Here is an 11,192-nt window from a genome sequence, read left to right on the forward strand (position 1 = left end):
TTTTTTTAATTTTAAATTTTGCCGCAGAGCAGGTTTTCAAAATACAATTGAAAAGGCAGAATTATTCAATTAGGGCTGCTGTGCAAATTGAAAGCCTGTAGGGTTGATGTTGTCGATAAAATTAATCTTTCATCCATCTTTGATCTCTAAATAATGATGAATTGTGTGCAAACTTTTTCGACATGTCGTAGTTTTTCCCAGCAGCTAAGTTTTGACAGTTCTGACTAATTACTTTGGTCGCTTTGAAAATGTATTTTTAAGAGAAACTCATGTTCCACTACATTTCCTGAACAACTCTTCTTTCTCTTTTGTAGAGTATAGAAGGCTCTTAAAGGATTCTTTTAAATTCATAAAGTCGCAAACGCGAATCGTCAATTCTCCCTGCTGATTTCAACACATTTCCTTAAAGATAGCAAAGAGAAGTTGGTGCTATATCAATACATCATCCCCTAGTTTAGTCCCTCACCTGCGTATTGATGTTTTAAGAAAGTCAATTCTGTGGCGCAACATTTACAGAAAACTGATTGTTATGCTTCGGGCTTAATCAAATTAAAACACCCATTTGGCAAGTTTTCGTTTAGCCTTATTTCCGATGGAAGAATAGGATTACTTGCAGTCCCTGTGGGATCGTAACTTACAAATCGTTCTCTTTCATTTGCTTTATATTTTAAGTTAATAGTTTTTATTTATTAGCTGTTTGAATGAATCTTTGCTTAAATGAGAAAAAAACTGTTTTAAGATGTGGCTTTTCATAGTCAATTTTATTCAACAATGATTCATTCAGTACAAAACTAATGTATGCAAACAACTTGTGATCGAAATCTATAGAGTAGAATATTTTAACTAGTCGTTTTTGAAACGGGGTAACATTTCAACCTTCAAAAGTTAAGATAACCAGCGTCAAACAATTTTACAACCAAAGCGAAAGACTACATGTGACGTTTAACCCCAGTCTAACGATTGAAACCTAATTTTGTCAAAGAAAGCGATGTCAGTATTTGTCAAAGAAACAGGACAGGTGAACCTAGGAATCGATTGATTGCCTCCGTCAAATTGACACTTTTGCATGCTCCAACAAAAGCAATTAGTGTAGACTGCAAAATGTATGGTGACAGGTAAGTTGTAGTAGGGGAGGGGAGGACGGAGAGGTAAATAAAAGATTACAAGTCCCACTGTGCTACAACCCAAGTGTTAAGACTGAAAGTTCGCGAATTCAAATTTGAATTTTAAATTAAATTTTCTAGTTCGGTCTAGCCTTGGTGAGATTGTATTCTCATTTAAGCAGGAAAAACCCCTTCACTAGCATTTGTCATTTAGTTTAAGATATTTAAGGCGGAAGATTGAAATGCACTAAAAAGATTTCCCCTGCTTTATTTTCCGTGCCATTAATTTCTTAAAAAAAAAAACAATTAACCACAAGCAGAGTTCTATCCATCACGTATGGGAGAGTCTGTTTATAATATTTGCCTCATTAGCATATATAAGCGTATCATTTTCTAAACAAGGTACAAAAATATCAGTTCTGAATATTGAAAAGGCATAGCACAATTAACTGTCCCAAGGAATTTGAACCCTTAACCCGATGTAGTGAATACCTTTTGTCAAACGCGGGTTTAAAAAATCAAGATATTACAAAGAATGTATGAGCTCATTAGCACTTTTGCCACCCAGAAATTTTGCAGTTTTTGAAAAACCATTTCTCCGTGAATACTACACCCAAAAAGCCACAATTTTCACGACTTATTAAATTTAACAAGCTCCATAAATGTTTGAAGTCACTCCATATCTAGCGTGGTGCCTTGTCAGTGTGAAATCGTATTTTACTGGCGGAAAAATGTAAACAATGGTTATAAACCTCACTTTTTCAGGGCATCTGTTGAACGCAGTTTTGAGCAAATTGTTTTCGACTAGTAACTGAAGAATTTAGTAAACTTGGAAAATTTCTGCCTCTCGCAAAGGTTTCAAGATTTAATCAAGACAACTGATAGGCTTTCTAAACGATAAAAAGGTAAGGTTTATCAATAATTAGGCCCCGTCAACACTGCACCGGAGAAATTTGAAAACAACACAGCTTTATTTCTACGATTGGGCCTATCGTCCACACTGATCCGTCACGAAAACGGAGCTTTTCGAAAACGCTCTTAAAACCAGAGGAATTTGAAAATTCCCGCTTTGCGTTCAAGTGTGAACAGAAAACATTTTGAAAACAGCGTGATTTCTCTATCCGAGTTTTCCTCAAAAAGAAATCCAAAATGATCCGTGATTGTTGCGTTTTCAAATTTCTCCGACGTAATGTGAACAGGGCCTTAGAATGCTAACTGATTATTAAAATAATGCACTGAACTGAACAAATTATACTTTTCTTGTGAGAATTGTAGTCAGAGAAATTGTATGCTTTTGCCCTTCTGAATTATCGCGAATTTTAAGGCTTCAATTAGGCTGGTTTTTCAGTGATCATTAATTTCACCACAAGTCTGAAAGACACGATTAACAAAAATAGCCGCGAGGAAACATGATATTTTTTAACTGTCGCTGGAAGTGGCCAATGATAGTTGTCTTTAATATTAAGACGTGAGTTCTAGAATGTTGAATTTACAGGTTTGCACCAATCTAGGCTACTGTTTTATCTGGATTGGGACAGATAGATGAAACGGATTAGTTGAGAGAGTTTTAGTCGATAAATTAATAATAATTAAACGGTCCATCTCGATCTTTGCTCCTTCCCTGTCACGTTCGATTTGTACATGCGAAAACAAAGCTGCCGAGTTTATCGAAACTGATCTTGCCGCATGTTCTATACAATGTTCTTTTAGGTCCCGTCGACCACACTTCGCGGGAGGAATTTGAAAAAGTAGTTTTTTTCTACGGTTAGGCCTACCTTCCACACTAAACCATCACCAAAACGAAGCTTTTCGAAAACGCTCTTCAATCCGGAGGAATTTGAAAACCGCCCGGCTTTGCGTTTTAGTGTAGACGGAAAACATTCGAAAACGGAGCTTTTCGAAAATGATGACGTTACTATAATCATGTGATTTCCCTAACTGGGTTTTCCTCAAACACAAATCCAAAATGACCGGTCGCGTTTTCAAATTTCGACGGCGTATCGTCGACAGAAAACATTTCAAACGTTGTCAGAGTGAATCCTCCGTTTTCAAATTCCTCCAGAGTAGTGTGACGGGGCCTTAGAAACCTTCCTTATGGGAGAGTTTCATTACTTAGGAAAGACGAGGACTTTTGTACGAATCAGTGATTGAAAATTTACATGATTACGGAGTATAATTTCAAAATCATCAACGATATTGCATACATACATTTTACATACATAGATTTTATTTGTTATCAAATTAAAATTACAATTGTAACATGCCCGCGGATAGCTGAGCTAATCTAGGCGGGTCATGTTTGGACGAGTTATTAATATACAACTAGGTACAACTAAACACAACTGAAGGTAACAAGAGAACTAAAGAGACTAGAATTGACAACGATGACTAAAGACAACTAATAAACTAACGATATTATAAATAATAATTAACAACAGTTACGACGAGAGACTACAGATACACTAAAGCGAAATTATTGAGTATTAATGAATACATACTAGGAGGAAAATAAATTCAGCATTGCCTGGTTCTTGAATAGTATTTGTCGAAAGAGCTTTGTGTAAATATTTTAGCATAATACATGCGAAAAGCTCAAAAGTATATACAGGGCACTTTCCATTCGGCCAAAACGTTCGGCTTGTATTTCTGGAATTTTCCAGTGTCGAATGGAACAGCCTTTTCCACAACTTTCGGAAAAGAGGACAGCCTCGCGAGCTACAACCAAAAATTCGAACATTTTTGAGCGGGAATTTTTGTTCCATTTGATTTTCATCTCAAAATTTCCGGAACTTTCTGTCGAATGGTTCGATTCTCGGAAATTTCACAATTTTCGGGTTTTCCAGAAACTTGCCATTTGCCCCCGTGTTGTAAGCTGTGGGTTTTTGGTCGAATAGAATGCACTTATAATGATCTAGATTGGTGGAACATCACTCGAGCAATGAGGTAAAATGAAAGGAAACGTCTCGGCAATGAAGTAAAACTGAGCCAATATTAGAGTCAAATATATAAGTAAGTTCAGAGAAACATTCATTAGCACTAGAGCACTTTTTCCGTGGTTACATAGCCTCGTTTAAACACGAGGGTGGTTGGGAGAATTCGAGACAGTTATGCAACCCGAAACAGAGACGAGGGTTTGCAAAACTGTCCAGAATTTTCCCATCCCTCGAGAGTTTAGATGAGGCTATGTAAACAAGGTCTAGCTCTTATAAAATATTTCTCAAAAATACGCGCGAATCTAAAACGTCACAACCGTGTTTACATACTCTGATCTAAACACAGTAAACACACCTATCGACCAATGAGAGCGCGCGTATAGTATCTCAGTACCAGTTATTTTATATTTAACAAATAAAGAAGCCTCGACTGTGCTCTGTTCTGTTGTAAAGCTGGCTCAGGAAGCGGCAGAGAACGAAAGAAGAGTAGGGGGAAACACGGGACGCAGTCGAGTGTTTCTCCCTACTTCTTGAGTGCTCTATCGCTTCCTAAGTTCTTTACAACAGAACAGAGCACAGTCGAGGCTTCTGTTGATAAAGAATCCATTCAAGACATTGTTCCCCAAAACCATATTTTCATCTCAGCTTCTTTCAAATGATAGGTAAATGATGGGATCGATTTTACAGTTGTCACAAAACTGATAAAAAAAAACTTTAAGAGTTTATATGGTTTTGTGGGACGCTATCTCAACATTAGAGACATTTGTATGGATTTTGAACCATGTTTCAAGGTCTATAACTTTGTCTCTGTTCATTCTAAAAGCATCAAACTTGGTCACATGACTACTCTTAACGTGATCTTTTATGTGTTGGTGTCAGTTTATCGATTAGTTAAAATTTGAAACTAGCACCAGTTCCCTAGGCAATTTCGAAATGGCCTATAAGGAAACTTTATTATAAAATGCATGTGATATATCACAACATATCACGAGTATTTTTCAGCTCGTCGATTATAAGCCTTGACGGAAAACTTTGCGGCCAGATGTACGAGGACGAATCACTGGGAACATAGCACAAGTCTGAATCACTTTTTGATTTTTATCTTCGGACTAAATTTAGAATTGCAGCAGTTGTCTTACTCAGATAAGGATGTCAGCTGTTAGAGGTAAAGAAATTTTTCATGCGCCGGGAAGATGTGAAACGATGTAAGCTTCAATATATAAATTCACTCTAGACGAGATTTTACTCCAGTAAAAATGGAGAACTGGAGGCCCAGTCCACACTAATACGTTTTAAAAATGATGCTTTTTCAGTCCAAAAACCACCAAACGCTTCGTGTCCACACCGCCGTTTCTGTGGCGTTTTCGCCATCCACACCAAATTGCTCGAAAACGCCGATACCCAATACAACTGTCATTTTCGAATGCACATGGATGTAAATGACGTTAGCGTATTTGAATTAAGGCATCCGCTAGCTGTCCACTTTCATAGGACATTTCAAACTAATGACGCAAACGCTATGTTTATAAGCTCCGGCCAAACGATCGCAATATTTCAACGCAACATATAGTGTATACATTGTTGGGCGCAACATGTAGCACGCGTTTGGCTAACTTGTTGCGACGTGTTGTGACATGTTGGGTGTTGTTGGAGCAAGTTTGACCGTTTTTCAAACTTGAAGCCCCGGCCAAACGATCGCAAAATTTCAGCCGAACACATGGCAACATTGTTGGGCGTAATATGTTGGGCGTTGTTGGCGCAAATTTGACCATTGTTCAAACTTGAAGCCCCGGCCAAACGATCGCAAAATTTCAGCCGAACACATGACAACATTGTTGGGCGGAACGTGTTGGGTTTTGTTGGCTCAAATTTGACAAATAATGAAATTTGAACCATCATCACCCAACATATCGCAACACATCGCAATAGGGCGGCCAAACGCGCGCAACATTTTGCGCACGCAATCTGTTGCGTTCAAATGTTGCGATCGTTTGACCGGGGATCAAGACGGCACAAAACTTCGTTTATTTTATCACGGTTCTTAGAAATTCTAGCGATGGCAAGCCCTAATGGTGCTGAAATAGCCCTTATTCTCGTTTGCATTACAAGTATAGTCCATCGTGGAGGCGAAACAATTGCGGGCAGAAACTACAAATTGCCTCACGTACATATTCGATTAATTAGAAAAAATTAACCTTGAAAAGACTATTGCATCTGGTTGCTGCTTGAGCAATACAGTGAAACTGGCTACAAAAAATGTACCAAAAATTGGCTGAGTAAGAGACATTTTAGATAAACTCATTGTTTAAAAATTACATTAAAGCCTAATATAATTCAAGCTAGCCATAGAAATTGAAATTATTAGATATTTACAAAGTTGTAATTAGCTGGTAAACAATTTTAAAATAAGAAAAACTGGTAGCTATAAATATAACTTTGAGGCACTATTTCCCAATACGTCTTTGTTAAATACAGGATTTACAAGTTAAAAGGAAGCAAATTTCTATCGCGACTGCATTTGCATGTCCGCAAGAGCTTAAGTACTTCGTGTGCGATATTAAACGCAGAATCTTAAGTACTTCCGCTGAATTGCGGAGGAAATCCGCAAAATAAAGAGCCTCTTAATAAAATACAAGCTCGACTTCGCTATTATTACAACTTCTCAAAGTGAAAGTATTATCAGCTTAAGGCATAACATAAGCTTGGTGTATATAATCCAAAGTAGAAATGTTAAATACATCCGTATTACGTTTTAACACAATAAATGCTAAGAGGTAATCTAACTGGGTGGGGTCCTATATCCTTGTATGTTTGCTTTCATGCACAGAAGTCGAGTGTGTTATCTAGACTTCTATGTTCACCTGTTTACGGTAAAGGATTTGAGAGCAAGATTATTTTATTCCTATACATATATTACAGCGAATGTTTTTTTTTTTTGCCTTTTATGTATTACCTGGCTATAAAGGTTGCCCATGAAATCGGTGTGATTATGAAAAAGCTAGCTCTGTGTTATCATAACACATTCGTTGAACGACTTTTACAACAACATGAACAAGATGAGTAGAACCGCCCAATCCGGAGATCGACTGCTGTACAAGAAACCGATTTTAAATTGAAGTAAAAACAAACGTCCCTTTATCAAAGGGAATGTCAGAAACAACTCAGTTTCGACAACCATTTTCTTCCAAAAAGGTGACGTCTTAAAAAGATTAAGAGACATCGAAAAAGGAATTCAATAGCACTGTCTATTTAGCTTCAGAGTACTGTTATCAGGAAATTCTCTATCAATAGCGATCTTTATTACAGACGGCTAGTTTTCAAGGCAATATCTTAGGTCCGAGAAATGACTCCGCAATATCGATTCAAGAACGATTTCTGAAAGAAGCCTGTGTAACTTCATACAAAGAAAATAACCCTGAGGCAAGTGCGAGGAAGGAAATATCTATATGTCGACAGAGCTCTTTTTTTTTTCTGCCTTTCAGACAGACTGAAACAAGCTTGTTAGTCTTATCGATTTCCAATTTGAGTATGTGCCAATAAAAGTGGAGAGAATTGGTTCCGTGCATGCCTGCAGGCTTGAGAGGATTTGAAAAAGAACAATTGTTTTTTTATGCGGAACCGCGGTTCTTTTTGGAAATACACTGTTTCATGGAAAGTATCCTAATTGAATTTTTCATGCGACATTCTTGTTTCTGAACAACCGGCCGCAAATGTACTTCGAGACGGTTTGTAAGTTACACTCCATGTCGGGAGCATGTCCTTAGTCTCATCTCTGCGTCAGGGTCTAATATGAAATTGTCAGCAATTAATGGCGTACCGATTCCTCTGTTTTAATGTCTAGTCACTCATGTAAAAAAAGCGACTCATTTCGGAAAGAGTAAATTGTCCATGCCGGAAAAACACTCGATTCAACTGATCTTCGTGGTAATCAGTTTAGGCTGACTACCAAGAGGTTTCTGATATAATCTTTTGCGCTTTGCCCTCGGCCGTTCCGAGATTCAAAGACATGCTCTCCGAGATTTTGCAATATGAGATACTCCACAAATTATGAAGTTACGTTGAATGAGAGCTGCCAATAACAGAATAAACTGAAGTTAGTTTTTGGAATCTACACATTATTTTCTTCGATATCGACTGGTTCTTCAACATGCAGATAACCGTTTGTCTGTCTCGTTGTTGACCCGCGGGAGTGATTTGATCCACCGTCAATGTTACTCAAAGCCGTTACGTTCGAGTAACGGTTCGGTGGAGTCTTCTTGCGCTCCAGTCCAAAACATTTCACGTATGTTTCTTTAAATCGCTTGTTGTGGAAGGTGTACAATGGCGGGTTGAGAGCAGAATTGAGGTAACCCAGAAGCAAGAACGTTGAAAACAGTTCTGTGGGAATCTTACTTGATAACGCTTCCCCGTGAAAAATGGCGACCAAACTTAGAACCGTGTGAGGCATCCAACAGAAAAAGAAAGCAGAAACAATGATTAAAATGTTTTTAGCGGCTTTCATGTTTCGTTTGAACCTCTTCTGCGATCTCTTGGCACGTCGTGTGATTTTCGTAACGTCTTCGGAAGACGTGGGCTCCGAAGGCAACAACTCCGGGGTTTTTCTGCCGTTTCTCTGAGAGAACTTCCTACTGTTGATGTTTCGCGCTATCATGAAGATTTTAAAATAAAGAAAGCACATTACCAGTAGTGGAAAAATAAAGTTAAGGAAAGAGCTGAGAACGGAGTAATCCATTGTTATGTTGAAATGACAAGCGTTGTGTTCGACGCTCATTGGCCTGAATTTCCAGCCCATGACGGGAATCAGGGCGAAGACCACTGAGTAAACCCAAAGGAGCACTATGACAAGGGCCGCTCGCTTGCGTGTCATAAAGGGGCTCTGTCGGTAACGACTCAAGGGATCCTTTAGGCTCTTATACCGGTCCACGCTCACCACAAGTAGGTTCCAAATGGACGAGGGCACGGTGATAAGGTACGCAGTTGTCCATGCCCGACAAAGGCCCTCGCTATGGGTCCATCTGGAGTCTGATAGCTGTTGATCCACATCAAAAGGCATCGATAGAGAAGCAGTCAATAAATCACTGACGGCCAAGGAAAAAATGAATAACATTGTGGGAGATGATCGAAGTTGGCTGTTGACAAGGATAGCCACGCACACCAATATATTTCCAATAATGGTGACGATAATGATGAGTATTAGCACACTTGCTGTGAAGAGGTAGAAACTGCGCAGCGAACCAGTTGAACCGCCGGCGTTGAAACTTGTTGTGCTAACAGTGTTGTTCAAATTCATGCTCTCGATTTCTAACAACTCCGGGCCAGAGTCCATCTATATTAGTCTGAATCAGTGCGAAATCGAATCAGCCCTGTAATTGCAATTATACCACGATAAAATCCTTGCCAAATGCCGTTTGGTAGCCTTCTAACTTTAAATGAACTACTGATGGTGTAGTTTAGAATCCTCAAAGGACAAAAAGGTGTATCTCCCCTATTGCTTCCTTTGTTTGACAAATCCTCCACTTATGTGAAGGAAACAACTGTTTTTCCATTCACCGGATAAACTTACTTTTCTTTCCCTTCTCTGACACCGAAAACAGGTGAATTCCGAAGAAGATAAATCAATAAACAACGTGGATGAAAAAGTACATCTCTTACCGGAAACAAGCTTCTCGGCAAAGTTAAACCGATAAAAGTAACATTTTCACGGATCTAAGTACACAATATTTTGGTCGCAAAATTAGAGTTTTAACGTTAAGAAGTGAAAGCAGCGATTTCCTCGAGGGCAAAAAAAAATTTTTCAGATCGATGTCGACTGATCAGGCGCTAAATGAGAAGTTGGCGGTAGTTTTTGATGGGTGTCTCGCTTTTATTGCGAGTTTTTCCCTCCCACAACCGGACGCAATTAAGTTTGGCTATAGAAATTGTCACATGTAAACTTTCATCAGTGACTGTTATTGCAAACATAAGCCACTTTCATGGTGGTTTAAGACTCCAGGGTTGTTATCACAAACAATTAACTGTATGACACAAGTGGTCGCTAGTTTGTTTGCTGCTCTTGTTATTAAGCAAAGCTCTTCGAGTGAGGTACAGCGCTAACAATTATTAGAAAAAAAGTGCTTGATTTGATTGCGCCACCGTTGAATCAATCTTTTTCAAATGCCTCATGTTTGATTTGATGTGTGTCTGTACAACATATCAAGTTTACTATATTTCTCTAGATTAAGGTGAAATTCGCCGGGAATTCCGAACATTTTTGATCCGGGGGTTCTATTGCATTTAGTTTTATTAAAAAAAATGTCATCGAGTTGACTGCAAAATGAAAAAGGCAATTTGAAAAATTTTCTGGAAGGAAATAAATTGTCGTGGGGAAAACTTGTAATTAATGGAGAGATCATTTAAAACGAGTTAGAAGGCTCTAGATCACAAATGTGACGTGTTTCTCCAGGTTTTTCGGAAAATTTCACGTCTATAGTGGCGCCGTGTCAATCTTTTTTCCATGAGCAGTTTATAGAAGGGTGAATTGAAATCTCTTTTCTTTGATTGTCGGTGAAATATTTGATGTTTGAAGTGACATGTCTTTGTTTATCAGTAAATGAATCTTGTCGGCCTCGCGCCAAGGGTCTCGATTTGTTTTTACAAAAAATTTGATATAATTTGGGCTATAAAATCCTCTTCCTTATTAAATCTTCGGAGTAATAAAAAACGTTTTGAATACATTCTGATTTTGAGATCAAAGTTCAATGACAGTTCTTGGCATTACTTTTTGTTGCATGATCGAACAGGCGAATGCAAAATACAATGTGTTTCATGAAACGATCAAATTAAGTTTTCATTCGCTTTTAGCAAGACAGTTTTGCTGTGTTTTTCAGTCTTACTCGTTTTTCTACACCTGAGTCTAATTTTGTGACTGACTATTTGATCTGAATACATGTCCCTAAGTTACGCAATCTAAAATTACAGTTTACCAAGGTGTAAAGTACCAAGGGGGCGATAATCTTACCGCTCAACAAGTAAACACTTCATTAATAAAATTTATTGACGGATACGAATGACAAAGCTCACGATTTGTTTCCAATTTTGCGACAAGAGGAAGTTAGTTTTTTTTAGAAAGTGATTTTTTTCTTATTGTTTTGCGCACTTTAACCTGGAAGTTTGACTC

General features: G+C 38.2%; 1 protein-coding gene across 1 annotated transcript; it reads right to left on the reverse strand.

Moving 5' to 3' along the window:
• Positions 1 to 6,394: 6,394 nt before the first annotated feature.
• On the reverse strand, positions 6,395 to 10,042 carry LOC110042601 (adenosine receptor A3-like). Its single transcript, XM_020747966.2, has one exon. The coding sequence runs from the start codon at positions 9,360 to 9,362 to the stop codon at positions 8,145 to 8,147; it is 1,218 nt and encodes a 405-aa protein (XP_020603625.2). The 5' UTR covers positions 9,363 to 10,042; the 3' UTR covers positions 6,395 to 8,144.
• Positions 10,043 to 11,192: the final 1,150 nt, after the last annotated feature.

The sequence above is a fragment of the Orbicella faveolata genome, unplaced genomic scaffold, assembly GCF_042242905.1.
Source record: "Orbicella faveolata isolate gen_17 unplaced genomic scaffold, um_ofav_v1 contig_36, whole genome shotgun sequence".
Classification (NCBI taxonomy): domain Eukaryota; kingdom Metazoa; phylum Cnidaria; class Anthozoa; order Scleractinia; family Merulinidae; genus Orbicella; species Orbicella faveolata.

Excerpts from the sequence above, each read along its gene's own strand:
- LOC110042601 (XM_020747966.2), bottom strand. The coding sequence starts at position 9,362 with ATGGACTCTGGCCCGGAGTTGTTAGAAATCGAGAGCATGAATTTGAAC.